General features: G+C 47.6%; 1 protein-coding gene across 3 annotated transcripts in view; it reads right to left on the reverse strand.

Annotated features, from left to right (window-relative positions):
- Positions 1-24,550, reverse strand: part of MYO5B (myosin VB) — a 367,801-nt gene that overhangs the window by 26,343 nt on the left and 316,908 nt on the right. The window contains exons 26-31 of one of the 3 annotated variants that reach the window (XM_054460694.2): positions 23,111-23,251; positions 19,614-19,679; positions 11,605-11,844; positions 10,685-10,785; positions 4,291-4,368; positions 922-1,120 (exon numbers count right to left, since the gene is read on the reverse strand). In XM_054460694.2, coding sequence (XP_054316669.2) covers positions 922-1,120; positions 4,291-4,368; positions 10,685-10,785; positions 11,605-11,844; positions 19,614-19,679; positions 23,111-23,251 — 825 coding nt within the window. The remainder of the gene's footprint in view (positions 1-921; positions 1,121-4,290; positions 4,369-10,684; positions 10,786-11,604; positions 11,845-19,613; positions 19,680-23,110; positions 23,252-24,550) is intronic. The other 2 variants (XM_063653662.1, XM_054460695.2) reach the window with 2 other exon arrangements.

Here is a 24,550-nt window from a genome sequence, read left to right on the forward strand (position 1 = left end):
CAACCACAGATGATCTGGTTATAAAGTGAAATGACAGCCATGGCTGGACTCCTGGACTGGATGCACTGTGGGCACATGAACATGCTGCACTCTGCAGGCACATTCAGCTCCAGAAGGTGATCAGCACTGCTGAGCCCCGCCCTCCGACTGCCTTCACTCCTGTCTGGGTGCCTTGGTCCATGCTTTTCTTCTCCCTCCCCCTCTGCCAGTCTCCATGATTTACATCCCCTTCATACCTCCTGTCTCAGCTCAAGCCTCACATCCTCCCAAAAGCTCGCCCCACCATTTATTCTCTTCCTGTAATACTCATTGTTAACTCAATGCAGAATCATGCTTTTAAAAACACTATCTACTTTCTCTTCTTTATTACATACCTTGCTTCCCCTACTGACCAATCTGCAAGCTCTCATAAGACAGGGGCTGTCTTCCATTTCTCTGGCATCTGCTGGGGTTCCTTTGGTGACTGTCTGCAAAGAGGCCCCCAACAACTTCTTCCACTACTCCTCCCCTCAAGAGGTAGAATCTCTTTCTCACCATATCTGGCCTAGCCATGAGACTGGTTTTGATCAATGGGCAGAAGCAACAGTTAGTTCTGGGACTGAGTCTTAACGGGTCTCGCTGTTCCTGCTTTCATCCTCTTGGAAGCCAGCTGCCAGGTAAAGCAGCTCAGACCAATGAAATTCAGCAAGAAGGCAGGTGAGGCCCCCTAGCCAACAACAAGGCCCCAGACATAGGAGTGAGGCTGTCTGAGATCTTTCAGCTCCAGTGAAGGGGTCTTGACTGGAGACTTCTAGAATCTCTGTTCCTACTATAGGGCCAAGGGTCATGAACCTTGTCAGTTTTGCCAAAGGCAATCCTGATCCCATTTGCTTCCAGAACATGACTTCCCAAAGCTGGGGTCCACTAGACATGGCTACCCACCAGATTCTCGTTGGTCAGCCGGGATATCTCCTGCTGGATGCCGAATTCCACCTGGGCCTCTGGGGAGAGCAGAAGCGTCTGGCAGAAGGTCTGCTGCTGTTTGTCCATCTCCTCCTTCAGGGCCTCGAGCTGGGCCTTGAGACGCTCCACCTCCTCCTCATGCTCCAAGCTCTGGGCCTGCAGCTGAGCCTCCAGCAGCCTGTGCCAGGGAGAGGACAGGTGAGCATGTGGCCCAGGCCAGGGCCCCCTTTGTGAGGGGACACAGGCAGAAACACAACAGGGGAGCAGCCAAGCATACAGCAGCAGCGGTTGCACATCCCCCAGAGGGATGAACGCAGCAGGAGACATATGCCATGGGGACCACGAGGCAAGCAGGCCAAACTGTCCTCCTCTCAGATGATGGGAAACCAAGGCCAAAGGCACTTCTGGTCCTAAGCCTTTTTCTCAACCCTTGTTCCTCACTCTGTGAGCATAGTTTAATGGTTTGGGATTGAAAGACTGTCTCCCTGTCAAAATGTCCATCAACAGAAATACATTTCTAAAGCATCTTTTAAGTAAAAACATGTACATCTGCCCCAAAGTCCACAAGAACCTCCTTCTTAAGATAAAACTCTGGCAAAACTGAGCTAATTATATTATTCACATATTTTCCCTGTGGCAGATTCTCCACAAGTTTTAGGCAAAATATTAGCCGCTTTCTTTTTTATCTTTACCATTATTACTAGCCCCATTTTATATATACAATTATTACATATACAATTTTTATATACAAGTTTCCTCCAGCCAAAAATGAAAACTAAGACTATTTGCAAATGATCTTGGGGAAGGTGTAAGATCAGCTGGTGTCATGACAAGACGCAGAAAGACCTAGAGATCTTGCAAAGATTGAGGAGAAGTCTCAGAAGACTCTAAGTCAAAAGGCCCAAGACCAGGAGGTGCCAGTTACCTGGGCAATGCTCCCATCATAATAGAAGGCAAGAGATTAATGAAGGCTCATAGGCAGCCTCATCTTCAGGAAGTTAGATGCTAACATGACCATGATGCTGTCCTTCTTGGACTCAGTTACTTAAACCAGCTTTCTGATTCAGTGCAGCAGGCTTCATATGGAAGAAAGCTAGGGCGCTGGGGGAGAGGTACTGTACTGTAAAGAGCTTCCAGACATGGTTACATGGAAAAAATCCACCCAGTGTCTTCCAGGGATGCAAATAACGATTATGACCAAGGCAGGCACACAGATAGGAACCTGGTTGTGCCCAGTGGACAGCTGTTAAGAGGCCGTGGCTGCCCTGGAGGAAGGCGCTATGTTTTTTACAGTTCTGATGGTTTGGGAGGCGAGAATTGTCATAAGACAGGTGGAACCATGTCTACAAGGAAGCAAGAGAGAGAGGGAAAGTCTACACTGTTGATATAAGCAACCACATTTTATGTAGCTGAGTCAGCTCCATAGCAGCACTGGGTGTAACACCTGACTCCCAGTGGCTCCTCAACAAAGTTACATGAATGAAGAAGTGATTGAGAAAATCACTCATTCACTACAGGCGATATTACCTATTACCAAACAAAAATAACATGAGATTTGTGGAGAATAATTGGGTAATTAAATCAGGATTTTAAATGAAATACAGCATTTAGATAATATCCAATATTGGCTACAGTAAGCACATTAAAAGTAGTCACCAATTAGTTATACATTTAATGAGAGAGAACAGACACTCTTGGGTTCTAGGCGAGCTGCCCTGAGGATTTCTCTCCTGCCTTGTGCAGCACATTCACTGTTCAAGTCTTATTCTCCAGGTGGACTGTAGCTGAGTGCCTCAGCCAGGGTCTGTTCCTACTTAAACATTCAGCTAGCCACCTCATCGTGCAGGTGAGAAAACTAAGGCCAAAAGAGCTTTGAGGCCACGACCAGTGGCAGGGCTGATTCTAGAAACCAGGACTCTTGATTCATAGGTCTGTGCTTTATTAATGCATTCAGCTGCCGATTCATGAAACCACATCTGATCTGCTGATGGAGAGGCATAAGGAATCACCTGGCTTCATACAAGGGTCCTTCCTCCAATAAAACAACTACTTGGTGGGACAGAAATCTGATCTTATTGAATAGTAACCACGATAGTAATAGAAGTAGCAGCTAATATTTATTATTCCGTGGTTACATATCAGGCATGTGCAAAGTACTTCACCTGTATTAACCTTATTCCTTATAATGCCCCATGAGGAAGGTCCTATTCCATTCACAAGGAAACAGACCCACCATGTCACCTTGCTCACAGATTGTGGGGCCACATCTGAACCCAGAGAAACACTACCCTGTCAATCAGCTGAGTAAACTTTCTTTTTCCAAGAAGAGATGCTCTTGGTGCAACGGTACCTCTACTACATCCTCAGCAGGCAGCAAGGAGAAGCAGCATGAGGGCTTCTGGCTCCTGCTCCGCCACCACCTGGCTGAGGGAGCTGGGTCCAGCACTCATGCCACCTTGTTGAGTCCCGGTTTCCTCTATGGAAAGCGAGCTCGATGACCACCAGTCCATCTCTTGTTGAGAGGCTCCAATAGGCAAAGCTATGCCACAGCTCTTAAAACCCACCTGCAGTCAACAGGCCTATGGTGTGACCATCACATGGTGTCCTTTCGGTGCATGCCTACCCTGTCTGGCTAAGCTGCTCACCCACTGCTGAGGGCCAGTGGGTTTCAGGCACAGACTCTGGTATCAGCTGGAACCAGGTTCAAATTCTGGATCTTCTGCTTCACCAGCAATTTCCTTAAACCCTCCGGGCTTCAGTGTCCCCACCCCACAAAGGTGCTGTGAGGCCAGATGTCAAGACGAATGCACTGCACTTGGCTGCCATCAGCTCCAGGGAGTCCCAGAGATCAGGACCAGCACACGTACTGATGGCAGGCTCTGGGGGGCACAGGTTACATTTGGAGCACAGCCAGCAGCACAGATCAGGCAGACATTTTTGGCTGATCCTGCAGTTAGGAGGGCCAATATGTAGTGTGGAAGCAGCACAGGCCCAGGATTCCCCAGAGGTATGTTTCCTTCTCAGCCTTGTTCTAAAGAGCTGTGTGCCTGCCGCCTTGTGACCTCCTGCACTTGTCTCTTTCTTCACCTATAGAACAAGTGGGCTGGACCATGTGGTTCCTGAGGTCCGCTAAATGCTATCACCTTGACCCAAACAACCAGCCACCCTCAGTCATATCTGCACAGCCTGGGCACAGCAACAGATGGTCAACCACAGGGGCTACCAGCCAGACTGCATGCCAACTGTTCCCCGTGCTCTCGCACCCACTGTAGCTGAAAAACGGTTAAGCATAGACATGAGCAGGCACAACGGACAAAGCAGACACAGGAAGAAAGGAATATGTTCCACCTGGCAACCTGCTTTAGGCCTTGGTAGGCCAAGCCGAGTTCTCCGTCTTCATTTAAATATCCCCAATCCTCAGTCTTGCTAGAAACAAAGGACAGAAAAACAGGGTGTCCAGTGTAGAGGGAAGAGACAGGCAGGCAGGGAGTCCTGGAAAGTGAGGCGATTCTAGCCAAGGTTTGGAAATGAAAAAAAGGCAAGGCTCAAGAACTCCCATTTTCCCTTCTTCCTCTCCTGTCACCTGCAAACAGCATCTCTCCCACAAGTCCTCCGGTTTCAGGTACTGTCTTGGAAGTGGGTTCATGTGGTCTCATGTGGGGCCTGCTAATAACCCCAGGTGGGAAAGCATGCTGCCCCAGAGACAGCAGAGGGCCAGCTTGTTCTGGTAACTCTGTAAATGGCAGCATGGCAGCAAGGCAGCAGTGCAGGTAGTGTGGAAGCATTCACATAGCCTCACGCATGGTGCTTCCCTCAATCAGATTGATTCAGACAAGCACAGGGAGAGATGCAAAAGGGGCTGGGAGGAGAGAACCCTAAGTGTGCATGGAGGAAGCTGCAGGCAGTGAGCAGGCTCATGGTAGGGAAGACATTGCATCTGCAGAGCAGCATGGGAAGCCCCTGGGGGACGTCAGGCCCAACCAGGGTAAGGAAGGAGACTGCAGACACTACCTGCTTTTCAATGCAGATCTTTCTGAGACTCCTTAAAGGCACAAAAATATTAACTAATCTTAACTCCAGCTCTCCTTGCAGGGTCTTTCTCAAATAGCTAAAACAAGTTTTGTGATGCCCTAGATGAGAACTGAATGATATCTCCCCTTGACCTTAGGACTGGGGTGCATTACCACTTTTTACTCAATTTGGGAAAGCAGGACTCCTTACCCCTCTACATGCAAACTCTTTTGCTGTTTCCAAGTCACCCAGTGTCTGCCCCATGCCAGCAAGGGCAGCTCCTGGAGGTCAGTTGTGTCCAGCGTTCCACCTCCACCTAGGTCCTCAACTTGCACAGCCCTGGGCACACAGAGATACTCAAGGGCCAGCAGGGTTGGGTGGAGGAGGGCAGGTAGGGGCCTGCTGCCCCCAGCAGGACTCTGCCCCACCTCCCTGCTCCTAACAGCCTCTGTTCCTGGAGTATTCCTCCTGCAGGCCAGATTCCAGCTTTCCAGGCAGGAATAATGGAGCAAGAGCTGCATCCAAACAGCCCTAAATGAGGACCCCTAATCCCCTCGTCTTCATTCCCAGGGGGCAAACCATCTGTAAACCAAAAATAAAATCCTAAGGCCCCCCACATCTGAAGGGACTTCCTCCTCAGCCAGGGCTCTTTTAATGTTTAACCCGAGAGACTGTTTCAGGCCACGATAGGAAGTGGGGGTCAGACGTGCCTCATTATACCTTTCCATCGTTACATCAACACAGACTTTAACAAATCCCAAACTCATAACTCAGCATCATCCCGTCTCAGGTGTTAGTGCCTGCATTTTACTAGGGCCTTTCATGGGTGGTGCTTTAACCCAAAGGCACAGCTCACTGGAGGACTGTAGGCACCACTGCAGTGATTCTCGGGGAGGGCCGGAAGTAGAGAGCATCAGCACTCAAAGGGAACAAGTGCAGGGATCCTGGGCTCCACCCACCTCCTTTCCCACACCAGAGACACTGACTTCTGCGCCAGGACCCAGGGTCTTCAGACCTTGCACTAAAGCTCCTTTCCAGCCTCCAGCCTCCAGCCCCCCACCCCCCAGGGAGGGGCTGCTGGGGCTCTGTCTCAGAGGGTCACCTCACCTCTGTTGTCCCCATAGAGTTACAGACTGCAGAGCTCTCTAGGGTGGGGCACACGAAGCTGACTCACACAACGAGGAAGTTAGGATTAATGCCCAGGCCACCAGCCTCACAGGGCCATACTCCCAGAACTCTTAATTCTGTAACAAGCCAGGCACTATGGACAAAGATAAAAGTAGAGAACTGTGCAGCCCCGGCAGCCCACAGTGCTCAGGAAATCAGACACACAAGTAAATTAAAAACCAGTCAACCAACTTGCTTCAGCCGTTGGTTCCCAGAGGAAAGAACCCCTGGAGGAGATCCTCCAGCTCCACTTAGGCCATTATGGGCCAAGGCCAGGGAGGGAGCGCCACCTCCTGGTGGGAAAAGAAAAAGTCCAAACTACTTGGCTCAGGATTTTTTGTTGAAAATGTAAGTCCTTGATATCAATTAATAAATCTACAAATATTTACAGAGAGACTACTGTGACACACAGAGATAAGTTAACTTGCTGCAGTCAGTCTCCAGCCACAGGAGGCAGTGAGGCTCGGCATCCAGGAAACTGGCTGGAGAACCTAGCATCAGGGCAACTCCCAGCCCTACCTGTAATGAGCCCATGGCCCGAGCTAATCACCTCCACGCCCTGGGCCTCTCTTTCTTTATGGGTAAAGTGAAAGCAGCCCACTGAATTATCGCAAAGGTTTCTTCCAGATCTTTAATTACTAACCTTATTGCAAAGGTTTCTTCCACATCATATAAAAAGCCAGACAAGGCCTAGGATAATATTTACTTTGCCTCTGTGAAGATATTGAAAAACAGGATCTACCAATCATGGCCCCACCACAGTTAAGAACCTGCCTTCCTGGGGAAACAGACAAGGTTCCTGCCAGCTCAGAGATGGTCAGTTTCCCGGTTCTAAAAAGCCCCCTGCGTGCTCCACAGATAGCCTAACTTCTTTAGTTCATATCCAAGCTTTCTATTCAACCTCCTAGCATATTCCCTGGGACCTCTGGGAAATGGAAGGCACACTCCAAACGCCAGGAACAACAGAGAAACATCCGAGGCCCTAGGCCTGGCCACATGAGGGTGAACGGTTTGTGGATTGATATGACCCAGCCATGAAATTACAGCAGACCCAAACTGTGCTGCCAACTCAGGACCAGCAGAACTTTGGGAAACATAAGGAAATGATCACTTCCTTGAAAAAAGCCAAGAGCTCTTAGTCAGGACGGGTTAAAGCTGGGCCCTCTGGGGGAGGAGCTGGGCAGAAGCCAGCTCTTCCGGCCTTCTTTGCCATTCTGAGCAAGGCAGCCCACAGCAGTCGAGGCTCAAGGTCAAATGAGCCAACAGCTCCAAGCAAATCTTGAGACTGCACACAGTTCCTTGTCAAACACAGTCTCCGCTGTCCTGGACAGGCCCCTGGTGTGTGTATTGCGGGGGCGGGGGGACTGTGAATAATAACCCAGGTGCGCCCGATCAAGCCCAGGTGGCAATGCCTGGAGGCCTCCTGTCTTGCCGGGGAACTGCTGGTTAGAGAGGAGCTGCTAGGAGGTTTTCTGGGACTTCATGAATGCACTAGACTCACTTTGGAGTTCTACACTCTTGGTAAGGCTTGGGTAGAAGTGGAGAGGAATCAAAGAAGCACTGTCAAAGAGCCAGACCAGAGCCCTGGCCACACTCCTGCCCCTACCTCTGACTTTAAGTGCTCACCCCAAGGTGAGGCTGGGCTGAGGGCAGTGGCAACTTGTACCCTCCTAACCCACTTCCCCATCCTTCTCCCATATACAGCCCTGAAAAGAAGACAAACTGCCCAGCACCCAGCTCATGTTCACAGCCCTCTTGCCCCTTCATTTTCCTATATATAAAATGGTGACAATGATGCTGGTGTCTCTTAGTTCCCAGAGGTAAAAAAGGAGAAAGCTTTGTGGAAGCAGAAGTGCCACCTGCATTCCTGCAGCTCCTCTCAGAGCAGCCCCTCAATAATAGCTTCTCTCCCCAGAGTTCAAAACAAAGGAAAAGACACAGTTATAGGGACCAGAACAAAACTCTACAAACTTATGAAGGTTAGCAAGTGATAAAAGTTCTGAACTTGAGGATCATGAATGCTTAAAGAGGCTACGACTGGGAATGTGATGGAAGCCCCCAGAAATCTAAGTAAAATTCAGCATATAAGTGTAACTTCTTCTAGGGAGAGGATAGATGTCATCAAAATTCTAAATGGTCTCCTACAAATCACACATGTGTAGATATAATTTAAGCAGTAGAACTCTCCATTACAGGAAAACTGTAGGAAAGCAGAGCAGCTGTCTATCTCCAAAGCACCCCAGTTGCCAGGGTGGCCCTCATGGTAATGGGAATCCCCTTGTCACTGGCTCCACAGAATCCCAGTTGGGTCCCTGTTCCCTGCCTCTCCTCCCTCAATGCTGGGATCCGCAGCAATCATGAACACTTCCCAAAGCTAAGGCCAGACTGGGAGAGAGGCAGGCCCACCATGGCCACTTCCACAGCACCTGGTGCAGCACACACTGTGGAGCTGGCTCTTCAGGCCTCCACTCCCCAGGGCAGCCGGCTCCTTTTCTGTACTTAACTCAGTTTCACAGGCTATTAATTTCCTATTGTACACCAGGCTTGCTGGGAACAGAATTATTTTAAGATATAATAAAAGCTATTTTTATTTTATCACCATCATTATTATTGCTGTAAAGGAAGACAAATCCAGGGTATTAAGCAGCCCCTGGGAAAACCTAAACTGGGGTCTGGATCCCTGACAACCGCTGCATGAATAAAAGGGGCTGCCAACGGTGACGGCTCTGAAGATCGGGGAGATACGCATACCGCTTGTCAGACCAAGCACACGGCTGCTTCTTCCGTTCTACTTTAATATCACCTGGGCTTTTTCTTATTCATCTCATTTCTTATCTTCAACCCAAGATAATTTAAAATGACTAAATCTCGACTCCAGTTTTAGCACTGAGTGAGTCACCTTCATTCCTTTTCTCTCTCCTTTGGGGAAAAGAATTATACCTCTCTTGAAAGAAATTTAATTTCCTCCTGGAGCCTGCGACACCACCTTCAACTTCTGATTACCCACTCAGTGGCTGGAAGCCGCCCCAGCTTGAGTCAGGCCTTCCGGATTCTACCGTGACTCAGGCACAGGCCACCCGCAGGCCTAAGCTGTTCCACCCCTCCGAGCCTCAGTCTCCTCCTCTGCAGAAAGAGGGACTGGATGAAAAGATCTGGGAATCAAAGCACCAGAAGTCTTCAGTGACTGTGACATTCTTGCAAAAAAACTTAAAGTTGCACTCACAGTGCCACCTAATGACATTTTTGGGAAATGTTTGCTATTTGCTATTTTCACCAATTTTGAACAAATACTTGATCAACATTCTATCAGTTGAGGTAAGAGAGAAAGGCAGCCAGGGAAGAGGCCAGCTCCGTCTTTTTTTTTTTTCTTTTTTTTGAGACACAGTTTTGCTCTCGTTGCCCAGGGTGGAGTGCAATGGCATGATCTCGGCTCATTGCAACCTCCGCCTCCTGGGTTCAAGCAATTCTCCTGCCTCAGCCTCCTGAGTAGCTGGAATCACAGGCACCCGCCACTACGCCCGGCTAATTTTTGTATTTTTAGTAGAGACAGGGTTTCACCACATTGGCCAGGCTGGTCTCAAACTCCTGACCTCAGGTGATCTGCCCATCTCAGCCTCCCAAAGTGCTTAGATTACAGGTGTGAGCCACTATGCTCGGCCAGCCAGCTCTGTTTTTAAAAATAGGTGCCCACAGGGGCATGAGAAGCAGAGATGATAACGGTATCAAGGCAGTAACACTCATCATGTGCGCGCCACAGGCAGGCACTGTCCCAAGTCCCTTACACAGATGATAGGAGCTCACCCCATCTTCCCCAAAGCCACACGAAGGACGCCGCTATGGCTGTCCCCAGTTCACAGATGAGGCAACTGAGGCACATATCAGTCATGTGACCACTACTAAACTGTGAGGAGTGGACTCCGCAGTGCACCTTCTCAGACACTGTGCCTTGGGGGTCTGCGTTCTGTCTGCTGACAACACTTGGCCCTGCTGCTGCCCTCAGACAATCACTCTTGCTTGCCCTAACCCTGGCTCAGCTCATCTTCAAGGGGACAGTTGTTGCTAAACTCACATCCAAGGAGATCTCATTTTGGCTAAGACAGTGGAGATGAAATGCTCCCATTCCACCCCCAAGTGCCCAGCTTGGGTTCCATCTGTTCTGAATGACAGAGGGTGGGCCCCCACTGTGTGACAAACACTGCATGCATGAGAAGGGCATTGCAGCAAGTGGCTAGGCAGCCCTCTGCTGCCAGTTAGCCACCCCCCATCCCCCTCCCCAGCCAGCGTCCTCTCAAGGAGAAAAGCTGTTCTCAGCCAGACCTTCCTATTCCACTCCTGTCATCCTCCCAGGGAAGCTCCCTTTTCCTAATCCTTTTCAGGGAACCTGGGCTCTAGATGCTGAGTGTGTTGCTCGAGCCTTGCTGAGCTAACAGTAGGGCAGGGGTTCTGAGTCAGTCTTTCTGTGTCCTCTAATAAATAATTCTCTGATGCTGAGCACATGGTCATCACCTGAGGAAAACCCCAAACAGACTCGGCTGGGCAGGGCCCTTCTCCGCGGCCGCCTTACCTGTTTGTCTGGCAGACCCCGTGATAGGCCTCAATGGCATCCTCCTGGTCAACATGCTTTTCACTGTTAGGCCAACTTGATCTGGCATTAATGTTTGGCTCCTAGGAAGCCCCAGATAAAAAAATAACTCTGGTTAAACAATTGCCACAAAATGGCTTTATATACAAACAGGTATAAAAACATGTCTTTGGGAAAAGACAAAGGCCTGGAAAGAACAGAGATAACCACAATCAAACCCAGGCCAGGAACATGACTCCAAAAGGTCACCTTGGAAGAGACACAGAACAACGAGGCCAGGCTAAGACAGAGCTGCATGTGGGGTGGTGGGGGAAGATGGCCAGGAGGTGCCCCTGGGAGGATAGAGCACCCAAGTCCAGAGCACACAGGTAGACCCTGGTTCAGCTGGAATCCTCCACACTTGTCAGCACCTGCTTACCCCAGCTGTCCCGAGGCTCATGCCCAGAAGTGGCTCAGGCTTTTAGAGCCCATGGAGTGACCCACGTGGCCTCTGTCCCCATCCTCTGGCTCTAGTCTGTCCCAGAAAGTGAGAACATTAGGAAAATACAGTGACTAGGACTTGCCACCCTGGGGGACTGAGAAGGCACAATGACTCTCTCCACTTCAGAAAGCAAACAGCAAGGGGTATGAGGTGAAAAGGCCACCCTGAGGTTACCTATTAAACATCTTCGTATCATATTAACTTCAGAAGAGTCTAGAAGCTTGTAGTTGCATCCCCCAGGGAAGGTCATGCTCACAGGGCAGCAAGTCTTTTGCTCTGCCTTTTTAGAGGAGACCCCACAGCGAGAGACTCTGCTCTTTCAGGTTTTAGACCCTCGTGGGTAAAGATACATTAAAAAAACCCTAATCTACCACCTAGGGTCACCCCTCAGCAGCCCCACCGCGGGCCGCCATCTTGTTACCGCGTTCCTGCTGGCGAGTCGCCGCTGGTCGGCGCTCACGATCTGGGTCCTGAGGATGAGCACCTCCTCCTTGCGCACCTCGAGCTCCTCGTGGGCCAGCTTGAGCTGGTTCAGCAGGAGGCTGTAGCTATCTGGGGAGCCGTGGCTGGAGTTATTCTGCGTGGCTTGGTCGGCCACGGCTTTCCTCAGCTCATTCAGGTCATTCTTCAGCTTTTTGTTTTCTGACTCCAGCTCTTGTCTCTGGAAAACAGCCCAAGGGCCGCTGCCGTTACTCCCTGCCCTAGGGCCCTCTCCCTGTGTGGGCCTCCCCTCCTCCTCTTCTTTTGTCCACTGGGAAACTTCGCTCTTTAAACGTTGAAACACATGGAAAGTTCTGACTGCCATCAGCAAGCAGTCAAAGCTGGGGCCTGGATGTGAACTCATGACTTCAAGTCACAAGTGTGAAGCACCTGCACGATGCCTCCAGAGCGGCAGTCTCCCAAGTGATTCAACAGTGTTCGTGTTTCTAAACACGTTTGGCTGTGAAACTCCTCCTTGTGGAAATGCTGGGCTCACAATTTTAAATGACATAGTAAACATAAGAATTCCTAGAATCCAAATATGTTCACACACTTTGTGACTTTCCAAGAAAAGATACAAGAATGCAGGATTTCCTAAATTTATTTGCCCAGAGAACCCCTTGCTCCCTATTTTTCAGGAAGCATCATTTTTGTCCTGGACTAATTAGACTTAGAGGATACACCAGGGACACAGTTTTGTTGTTTTGGTCATATAGAAAGCCACCAACTGTCACTGTCAGCAGAGGAAAAATACCTACATACAGAATTGAATGTGTTATTGGAACTCAACTTTGGAACATACTTCATATTTTCTGGATAGTACATTTAACTTTGTGTTTGAGATGAGGTCTGATGATCACACACAAACTGCCGGCAGGACCCTGGGATACATGAGATTCAAAATTTCCCAAAGGAAACCCAAAGATGTGGATGAGTATGCATTGGCTGCATGTTCGTTACAGAGCCATAGCATGATGGAACCAGGAGACCGCTGGGGAGAATGAATCTCTTGATTTGCTGAGTGAGGAAGCTGAGCCCAGGGAGGGGAAGGCTCACAGCAAGTTTAGAGACTGACCCAGGACAGAGGGCCAGGGCGCCCCCATGACTCCACCATATATGTGGTGATTTCCAGAAGATTTAGAACGATGCACAGAGATAGAAACTCTGCAGACATGATGAGGGCCCCAAAATAAGGTGATTAATAATGATCACTGATGAGTCACCAAGCCTATGGTGAGTCTATTTACTAAGTTCAGGAGTTAAGGATCCCCTCAGTGCCTGGGTGATCTTCTGGCAGCCAAGGCCATCCTCAGGAGAGCCAGTGTCACATGCTAGAGGAGCACTGGGTGTGGAGGCAGCCCTGGGTCCCCTCCTGGCTCAAGGTGCACACTGCACAGTCCTGGAACCTTAGCCTCCTCAGGTGTGGCTTAAGGGAGTGAGAACAGCTGGTGGCTAAGGTTTCCTCCAGCCGTGACAGGCCAGAACTGAGCTCGGTGACAGCTGTTGGCTGGGTGCCTGTGCTGACAGCCACGCCAGGACCTACTCAGCTGTGAGATTGTGCCTCAAGACAAAGAGAGCCAGGTTGGTTGAAAGCTCTGGCTGTTTTTCAAGGATTTCTACCCAGGGCACATCTGTGACATTTCTATTTATCCCATTCTCTAACCATTCCTGGACACCATCTCCCCTAACCATACCCCACTGGTCCCCCACCCATCACCTCTCCTCTCCACTCCCCTCTCCTCCCCCACAGGCTCACTACCATTCCCTCATCATCCTTTCTGGCCAACAGTGCCAAAAGAATATGCATGCTTTATTGTGGTAAAAAATATAAAACACAAAATTAGCCATCTAACCTATTTTTATTTTTTATTTTTTTTGAGATGTAGTTTCGCTCTGTCACCCAGGCTGGAGTGCATTGGCATGATCTCGGCTCACTGCAAGCTCCGCCTCCCAGGTTCATGCCTTTCTCCTGCCTCAGCCTCCTGAGTAGCTGGGACTACAGGCGCCCACCACCACGCCTGGCTAATTTTTTTTTTTTTTTTCTAGTAGATATGGGGTTTCACCATGTTAGTCAGGATGGTCTCGATCTCCTGACCTTGTGATCTGCCCACCTCGGCCTCCCAAAGTGCTGGGATTACAGGCAGGAGCCACCGCACCTGGCCCCATCTTACCTATTTTTACATGCACAGTCCACTTAATTTACATTAAGTCCATTTATGTTGTGCAACCATCCCCATCATCCATCTCCAGAACTTTTTCACCTTTTCCAGCTGAAACTCTGTCCCCATGAAACATGAACTCCCCATCCCCACTCCTCATCTGCTGCAACCATCATTCTACTTTCTGTCTCTGAGTTTGACCCTTCTAGGTACCTCATATAAATGGAAACAGATGAATTTGTGTGAAAGACATATTTTTGATGCACCCAAATGCTATGCCATTCCAGTTGAAGAATAAGGGAGTCCCATTCCCCGGCCCTGCCTCCCACCAATCATCATCTGCCTTCTTCAGGCCAGGCACTGTGCTAGATGCTGCAGGCACAACACCTGCTTAGAACCTATCAATTACACTAAAGTACAGATCATGGCACTGCAGCCTGGAACACACCATGACATGAGTGAATCCAGAGTGACTGGGGAACGCAGAAGAATGCCATCCACTGACTCAGAGGGGTAGGGCCAGAGGGTAAGGGGAGGGAACAGGTCTGACAGCTAAAGGACAGGAACAGCTAGCTATGTGAAAAAGACAGACAAGAGGCCTCCAGGTACAAAGGCCTTAGAGAAGGAGAACAAGCAGGAGTTGCCGGGGAAATGCTGTCATGCAGAAGGCAGAGCAGAGGGGGTGGGGGTCAAGAGATTCCAAAACCCAGGGAAGGGAGCTGGATCCAGGAAAAAGCAGTGAGCTGGTCATCGCAGAGCCTCAGAAGGGTTTCCCTGGTTTGCATGGGGAGATGGGCCACCTGGCTGGAGTACAACATGGCATGGCCCATGGCAGGGAGCAGAGGGAGATGTGAATGAGATGCAGAGATTTAGGAGGTGGAATTGTCAAGACCTGGAGACTGCTTGAATGTGGGAAGTGAGTGGGAAGAAAGTCTAGATGCTTGGGTGACGTGTGTCATCTATTGAGACAAGATGGGGTTTCAGGGTTCACATTGTGCAGCTGTAGTCCCCACAGTGCAGTGAGCAGTTGAAATTATGGGCTAGAGATGGATCAGTATGTTGGTGAGGACTGAAGTCTTGGGAGGATGTGTGGGTGGGTGGGGGTGAAACTGCCCCGGGAGAGTGTGCTGAGGCCCTGCACACCACATGCTTCCGATTTCCTGTCCCTGGGTAGCCCTAGGTTAGCTGGACATTGGACTGGGCAGGAAACCTTTCTATAGAGAGTTTGGGTGTCTATTTCTTAAACTTCAGTCCATCCCTGGAAAGCACCCTATGACGATGACCACTACAAAGTAGATATTTCACACGGGATGAGCGTTACCACTGGAGGTGGCACAATTTTGAATAAGGGTTCATGGAAATTCTATATATAGTCAACACTATACCACCATTCTATAACTTTGTAAGATTTTAAACCAGTAAAACTGATCCGTGTTCCATAAAACAAGCTAAAGTTGTGAAAATGGCTCTCACAAATCTAGCCACAGTAAACAGTAATGGATACAGTTTGTTTTAAAATTATGAGGAATTTTAATAAAATAGTCCAGTTCTCTCTCAAAAAAAGCCTAGTTTCATCACAGGATTATTTATAAAAGTAAAACATGAGAATATATTCATCAATTAGAGAATGGATAATTGTGATAATCATGTCATAAAATTGTAATCAACCATGGAAATCATGTTTACAAAGACATGTAGAAAAATGCTCGTTATAGTGAGAAAAAAAGAAGAATAGCAACTATATAAATATGCGTATAAAAAGCATTAGAAATAAATATCCAAATAATATCAGAGACTGCCTTTAAGTGGCAGGAATATGGATTTTTTAAAAATTCTCTAGATTTTCTTGTATTTTAAAATTTTTCTAAGATGAACAGAATTACTTTAATAAATTTACAAATAAAATGAAAAATGTCTATAAAAAGGACACATTAAGGAGAAAAAAAAACACTCAAAGGATCTTCTCAATTGAGTCTTTTCTGATGCACGTTCAACATTGGATAAGCCAATGGCTGGATAGTCAGTTGAGGTGAAAAGTGTTTAAGTGCCAAGCTGGACTCTTAGTTCTCTATCATTCTTGCACAAACTGAGTCAGTGGGTACCATCTCCTGATTTGAATCCAGCTCTGGCTGATAGCACGTCGATAAAGAAAAACCAACGTTGCTGCTGGCCGTAAGCAGGGTCTGTCTGCCCAGCCAGCTTCCAGGTCAGCACAGTCATGGCTCTTTTTGACTACCAGGCCTGTCTCAGGCACCAGGGAATGGTGAGCTTCCCCCTCTGCCGACCCTAGAGCCACCCCTCCTGCCCTCACCATCCCTACCACTCATTCTCCTCTGCTTTTGCACACTGGCCAGGGCTAACAGTCACTGCAGGGAGACCCATCTTCCATCCACCCTACTCAGGCCTCCAGGGACAATGCTCTGCAGGAGTGACTGGCCCTGAGAACCCTTCTACATGACCTTACCCCAAATGGGGGCACCTAAGCCTTGTGCAGGGTACGTAGTCAATGTGCTTCTGCCGAGAGCTGCAGTTACTTTTTGCATTCCAGAAGGATCAGCAGAAATTTCTAAAATTCTGGTAAAAGGGTTTAAGCAAAAAATCACTACTTGTCAAGGGGTCTTCCTAGAGTAGCTTCATCTTATGCATGTACCTGTGGGCAGCTTTTTCAAATCCAACTGGATAAGGATCAGGTTGGAAGAGGCAGCTGAGTGGCCAGGTGTATTGACTCATCATTTTAGCGCTTTGACTTACCTGCTCAGGTACAGTCTATACTTTTGGAGGGCACAGTACACTTCCCATCCCTTTGCACACTTCAGAGCATTCAGGAGGGATGTGCACAGCTTGAGCTCACTAAATATAAGCTGACAGTGTTCTGCCTAAAAGCCCGATTTCCATTATTATAAAAAATACTAGTAAGTGGTAATAAAGTCCCCTGAACGTCTGGGCTGGGCCTGGTTGAGAAGCACCCAAGCCAGCCTCTTCAACATGAGTACTTCCTTTCAGTGGGTAGTTTCAACCCCAGGGGTCCCCGGGACCAGCCTCTGTGACAAGGCCCACAAGTAAAATCATTTCATCAGAGACAATGCTGGGAAAACCAGGTCTCACACCCTCAGAATCCTGGCCTAAGTCAACAGCAGCAGAGTGGAGCAGCTATTTAGACTTATGGCAGTTTAAGACAAATATTTATTGGGCCCTCTCTGTGCCAGGCCCCATGCTTGGCAGTGGAGATGAGGCCTGTAAAATCAAGAAGGGGCATCTTCCTCAAGGACAGCTAAATGGGAGGAGGAGTTTTTGCGCTGATTTTAATGCAGGAGTCTGGGAGGCAGTTTCATGGGTAGGGTAGTACAGTGGTTCTCAGACTTCAGTGGGCAACAGAATCCCTTGCAGGGCTTGTTAAAACACAGATGGCTGGGCCCTATCCCAAGCTTCTGATTCAGCAGGTCTGGGGCGGGTACCTGAGAATCTACATTTCCAGTAAGCTCAGCGATGCTGATGCCATCAGTCCCACATCTACTCCTGGGGAACTACTGGGCCCCTCTCATTAGTTCTAAAAGGATGGGTGGGATTGATGCCCCGAAAGTGCTACCTATAATAGTTCACGTGCTCATTTTCATCCCCAGGCGCTAAGCCTCCCTTGGGAAAGGCGGGTGAAGGCTGGCATGCAGAAGTCCCCTTGCTGCAGGCATTTATCCCACTGAAAGACTCCCAGGCTCCTTGGAGGGTTTTGAATCTTTAGAATATCACATAAGGAAAGTAAGTCTAATAAACAACTCCAGAAGGAGATCTCTATGATACACCCTCCTATGCCATCTGTGTGGCCCTGGTTGTTTAAAAAGTCAAATGGTTCTGGGAAACCGGACATCCACAGCAAAAGAATTAAGTTGGGCCCTTACCTCACATCGTCAACAAAGATTAACTCAAAGTGGATCAAACGCCTAAATGTAAGACCTAAAATTGTAAAACTCTCAGAAGAAAACATAGGGCAAAAGCCTTATGACATCAGATTTGATGATTTCTTAAACATGACACCAAAGGCACAGGCAACAATATAGACAAATTGGACTTCATGAAAATTTAAACATTTTGTACACCAAAAGACACTATCAGAGTAAAAAGATGACCCACAGAATGGGAGAAACCATTTGCCAATCATGTATGTGATAAGGGATTAATATCTAGAGTATGTAGAGAACTCCTAAAACTCAACACAAAACCCCAAACAGCGTAATTCAGAAATAGGCAGAAGTCTGAAAAGACATTCTTCAAAGACTACATAGAAATGGCCAATCAACACATGAGAAGATGCTCAGTATTACTATTAGGAAAATGCAAGTCAAAACTACAATGAGATATCACCTTACACCTATCAGAATAGCTACTATCAAAAAAAAAAAGAAAAGAAAAGAAAAGAAAATACTAAGTGTTGGCAAGGATGTGGAGAAACTGGAACCCTTGTGCACTGCTGGTGGGAATGTAAAATGGTGTAGCTGCTATGGAAAACAGTACAGCAGTTCCTCAAAAAATTAATAATAGGATGGCTACATGATCCAGCAACTCTACACTTCGGGGTATATACCTAAAAGAACTGAAAGCAGGGTCTCAAAGAGATACTTGTATATCCATGTTCAGTACAGCATTATTCACAATAGCCAAAACAGAGAAGCAACCTAGATGTCTAACAAATGGATAAGCAAAGTGTGATCCCTATACACACAATGGGACGCAGTCTTAAAAGAAGATGGACACATGCTACAATAGAGATCAACTATCAGGACATAAATGTTAAGTGAAATAAGCCAATTACAAAAAACAAATACTATACGATTCTACTTATGTGAGCAACCTAGAATTGTCTAATGCAGAGAGACAGAAAGTACAATTGTGGTTGCCAGAGGTTGGGGGAGGAGGAACTGGGAAGTTGTTAATGGGTACGAGCTTCAGTTTTAAAAGATGAAAAGAGTTATGGAGATAAGTGCTGGTGAGATGCTAGCATAATATTATGAGTGTATTTAATACCATTGAACTATACACTTAAAAAGGGTTAATTATGATGGTAAATTTTTGTGTATTTTACCACACTTTAAAAAATTAGAAATAAGCCATGGGAATGATTCAAGGCTGTTCTCCTGGGCAATGTAGCTGTTACCAGAGTTATTTATTTTTTGACAAGTTTTTTATTTTTTGACAAGTCAAGTGCAGCAGTAAGACAGGGGAAGGAATAGAACAAGGAGTTCGATTTGTAACAGACTGTGAACAGCCCATTGAGATAACTCACTACCTTCAGACCAACCAGCCAGAGTTATTTGTAGTCCTGTAAGTGACTGGCAGATAGGCTAAATTCCCACATTACTACGTCTTTGAGGATGGGAATGGGGTGGGCCTCTTCTGAAGCCCCTTTTCTGTGCGTTCCTCCCTGCCGTGGGACCCGCTCACCTCCCACTGTTCTACCGCCCTGTCTCCCTGCGTGCCAGCAGAGGACACACTGGCTGATCCCTCTGCCCTATGTCTGCCCGTGCAAGCCTTGATTTTTTTCCTAAGTGATTTTTAGTGACCATATTTTAACTGAAATTGTATTGGGTAGGTTATGTATTTATTATCATTCCTGTAGTAGATACAAATTTTTCTTCATTCCAAAGGTGAAGAAACTACAGCATGGAAAAGGGAAGCTACCTGCTTACTGCTCTCCTTGTTAGCAGACTGGGGCTCAGGGCCTGATTTCCTGATGCCCAGATTTGTCATCTGCCCTCTGCCAGGGGAGCGTTCCAGGAAGCCTGTCCCCCAAGAATCTTACCTTCAGACTATTGTAGGCCAGATCTGCATCCGGGTCCAAATCTATGTCAGTCTGTGGTGGTTCTGCCTGCATGGATAGAGACACAAAGATAAGCGCGGACCTCGAACAAGATATTCCACAGAGGTGTTTCCAACTGTGGTCAAACTTGCTCATCCTGCCTGTGCGTGAATACCCAACACCCCCACCCTCCACAAGTCCACTTCCTTCCCACCTTCAAAGTGCAGCTCAACACTCCAGCCTACCATGAAGTGTTCCATCAACACCTCCCTCCTGTGCACTTATAGGTTGAATACGTATAGCATTGTGTTATGGCTTGAATTTTGTCCCCCAAAAGATATTCTGAAGTCCTCACCCCTAGAAACTGTGAATGTGACCTTATTTGCAAATAGGGTCTTTGCAGATGTAATCAAGTTAAGCTGGGGTAATTTGGGTGGACACTAATCCAGTCGGAAGACGACATAGGGAAGATGACCACGTGAAGATGGAGGCAGAGGCTGAAGCCACGCAGCTGCCAGGCAGGGAACACCAGGATGGCCAGAAACATGGGAAGTTGAGAGAAAGGCATGAAGCAAATTCTCCCTTAAAGCCTTCAAGAGAACACAGGCTGTCAACACCTTGATTTCTGACTTCTGGCCTCCAGAACTCAGAGAGAATGAATTTTTGTTGTTTTGTCATCCAGTTTGTGGTGTTTTGTCTCAGCAGCTCTAGGAAGCTAACACACACTGTAAAACTACGTCTCTAGTAACAAGGCTAACAAGTTACGTTCCAATTTATGAGGGAGGAAAGCTCCCCAGTGTGTTGTTTCCCAACTAAACTCTAAGCACCTTGCAGAGAGCTGCTTCCTCCATGACACTACCGCAGGTAGTAGAGATGGCCCACAACACTCTGTAATGCTGTCTGACATCAGAACTCCAAAGCTAGTGCTTGTCTATGGCAATTTCTGGAATAACAACTCACTAGGATTCAGCTGAGCAAATAATTCCTCAGTTATTTAGCTGCTTTTAGACTTAAATTGCCAATGAGAAGGGGTAGAAACAGCTTCATAAATGGTTAACTACTTGGAGTAATTTCAAGTAGTGGGTGTTAGTCCCTGAATAAGATAGATTTTTGGAGGTAAAAATGGACACATCACTTAATGAGATTACCTATGTGCTAGCTAGCAGTGTTAAGTCCTCCCTCTGTGGATGCACTAGCATGCCCCAGGCTTGGAGACGGGAACAGGATCTGAGCATCTCCTGTACTCCTCCCAGTTGAAGGATGCCTACAGTTACCGCACTGTTTCCAGCCCTGCAACCTGGGGTTAAAACCACTCCCAGGTACCAGTGTTTGTTTTGCCTCCACCACCACCACCAGTGGTACAGGAGGCTGTGGCTGTCCAGGGTCTGCATTCAACATGCTGCTCCGGTGAGAGTTCTGTACTTGTGTTCTATGTAGCATGGATTTGCCATGTGTCCGTGGATGATATTGAGTACGCTAGATTCTCAGAAAATGGAGATCACCTACTCAGACTCAAGGGGCTCTATTAAGATGGGCTGGCAGTCATGTTTGTAAGTGGGAAGCCCATAGGAATCACCCTATTGGCCAAGGTGACTTTGCCAGGCTTGAGAAAGGGATGGGTGGGAGGTCAAAGGGATGGGTGGGAGTCTACTCACTGACAGTAGACTGTCATAGAGGCCCCACCCTCACGGCGCCTCAGTCACTCCCATACTGATGGTACATCCCACGGGCTTCCCTGCTATTCCTCACTCAGTGCATGGCCTCTCTCTGCAGCTGAGACCTGAGCCATCTCTCTCCAGAATGAAGACCCAGGTAGTTCAGGATCCCTCTTTGGAGCAACAGCAAATCCAAGAACTTGACCTCCAAAAGCTCCATTTCAGGGTGCTGTAGAGAGATCCCATACCCTCTCCCAACCCACTCCTGCCTTTCCTTCCTTAAACTGTCAGAAACACAAGGCCATTCTTCCTAAAGAGAGATCCTTAATATGCATGACAGAGCTATGGCCCAACCCTAGAGTTCTAACTATTGTTCAGTGGTTATTTTGGAGGAAAAAGATACCCTTTTTTATTTGGTATCCAGAGAGGTTCTAAAGCCAAGATTCCAAAATTAGTTGGCATGTCTGCAATGGGGAGCCTGGAGAATGAATCTTTAGGTACAGCTGGATAGGCCAAGAACTTGTACATCAGGCACCGTCTGATGTCATCTGTGTAGCTTTTCATAGATTTGATTTGCACTTGCCTGTCAGGGCAGCTTTCCTTCTAATTCAATGAGTCATTTAGAAACCTAATCTTTTCACTTTCCATTCTGAATCAAGTCCACCTAAGAAATTTAAACCCATCGGCAAGATTTACCTCCCCACTTACTGCTCAGGGGGAAAAAAACCAAGAATTTGCTAGCAATATAGATCGGAATCTGTATCACAATTGATTGCAAAGGGAATACAGGTGTTGCAAAAAATGACTGGACACAGAAGTGAGGGAAGGGGTAGGGATTGAGAACATGGGGTAGGTGTCAAACTCCACAATTAATAATTCCGGCCTGAGAACATACCAAAGGCCTTTTTCAAACCATGAGGTCAGCTGATGATATAACCCATGGCAGAATTGGCCTTGTACCCTTTAGAAGTGGTCCTTCTATCTCCAAAGAAATAAATGGTTCTTTCCTCCTTAGCACTGCTATAGTCAATGGATTCCCTACTCCTATGGCACCAACCTGTTTGCACTCAACTTGCATTTATTTAAGTGCTACCAATGTTATTTTTTACTTTTCACCTGTGTTATGTCCAGTTCTCCCAGACATAACATCTAAATTCCTCATAACATTTAAATTCCTCAATGGCTGGGAATTTCTCTTATATTGTTATCTGCTGTCTTTTAATGAACATTTTGTGTACCTACTACGTGCCTGGCACTGGCATAGTTCTGCATGCAGCATGGGTGCCCAATAGTTCCTTGAGATGGAACAATTACTTTTAGGGCTACTAAGATTTCAAACAATATCCTTTCTAGACCCAAGAGGCTGCTGATAATCTGGACTGAGGCAAGGGTGCAGCCATGAGAGAGGACAGTGAGTGACACACACTGGGTCTGCCTCTGACCCAAAAAGGCTGAACCCAAGCCCATGCAAGATCCCAGGTATGAAAGGGTGATAGGTCATCTCTGTGAACATTTGACTTCTGCTGTATTTACACTCTTATTACACACCCTGGTCCTCCTGGCAGGGAGCTCCCCTCTTTGCAAGTAGGTGATGATGCCACAGACTTCCCCCTAGCTTCACCAGCAGAAACCCGGGGCATGAGGGAGCTTACTCCTATTCAGCTGGGTGGTGTAGGGGTATTCAGAGAAGACTCAGCATGACTCCAATGCACTAAGTAGGAGCCCTCTGAGACTTAGCAGGAGCACAATCCCATGTGGTCACACATGCCACATGAGCCCTGGACACATGAGCTAGATTATTCTCTCATCCAAGCACCATAAGAGCACTGCAGCCCCTTCACAAACCTGGACTTTCTTGCTGTCCTGCTGCTCTCTCTTCTCCAGCTGCACTTGCAGCTTCTTCCTCTCCTGCTCCAGCTCCCGTACTCTCTTCTGCAGCTTCAGGAAGACCGTCATGTCCATGGCTGCCTTCTCCAGGCCAATTTCCTTCAAAGGAAGACAGGCGCAGAAAAAAGGTTTTCCTAAATACATGCCTTAGGGAACACACAGCACTTCACTGCCTGCCTCTCTATCAGCCATCTGTCTCCTCTCTCCTCCCAAACATCAATTTGCATCTCAAATACAAAGCCAATGACAACCAACTAACATTTCTCATATCACAGTTGGTGCTCCAGGCTCATTTTCTGTCCAGATAACATCTGAGTCTCAGCCATTTATATTCCTCCTGTGTGAGCCACTTAAAATGACCAATCATATATTCCAAGAACAAATGGATAAAAACACAGGCACTTTCTTTGGAAGTTAAAAGAGCTCACTTCTGGAAAATGGTCTCACACCAGAGAAACTATAGAACTTGGGACGTAGCACTTCCTGATGAAGAATCAGCGTGGTTACCAATCACTGCAATGTGCTGTCAGCCATCACTTGATTGCATCTTGAAGTGGAATCAATGCTTGCTCTGCCCCGGAACCTATTTATCCAACAGATCTTAAAGCATCTATTTCCCAGATTTTGTTCCTTTTGGATTCATGCCTGAGTTTGCCCTCCAGGACCCTAATGTGTGGGGATAGGGGTGTACAAACACGTGTATCTGCCTGTGAATGGGTAATGTGTATGAGCACATCCATGTGGATTTTTAAGCACATGTATGTACATGTGAGACAATATAATTTGGTTCCACCAGGATTTAATGAGCACTGGTTCCACCAATGCTTCATGTTTAACCAGCACTGGACCAGTCTTGGCTTCCTTAAAGAACATAAACCCCGTGATGACAATGCTTATGTCTACATGTAGATAGTCACACATACAAACACCAGGGTGATAAGCCTGGAGTTGAGGCTGACTGAAACCTCCAGGGGCCTAGACTTAGAAGACCGCAATGCAAAGCCAAGCGTCTCAAGCCAGCAGTTATGCAAGGCTTACTAAGTGCGTCCGGCAGGCAGCAAGCCATGCAGAACCGCACAACAGAGAGGAGACCTTCAGTACTGGGGACCTCCTTCTCTCCCTCCACCCTCTGTTCCAGCATTCTCTATTGCTCATGGTCTCTTATTTTTCTTTATAGCACTTAGCAGGACCTGCAATCATATCACATGTTTCTTCCCTAAGTGCTCATTGACTAGCTTTCTGTCAGACGAGGGCAAGGACTTCTCTGGCTCAGTCACCACTGTTTCTCTAGCACTGACCAGGAGATCCTGCACAAAGAACTGCTCCAAACCCATTTGTTTTTATTCTGTCTCTCTTCCGTGTTATTTCCACATACTTTACAAGGTTGTGTGTGTATGT

This window comes from Pongo pygmaeus, chromosome 17 (genome assembly GCF_028885625.2).
Source record: "Pongo pygmaeus isolate AG05252 chromosome 17, NHGRI_mPonPyg2-v2.0_pri, whole genome shotgun sequence".
Taxonomy (NCBI): Eukaryota; Metazoa; Chordata; class Mammalia; order Primates; family Hominidae; genus Pongo; species Pongo pygmaeus.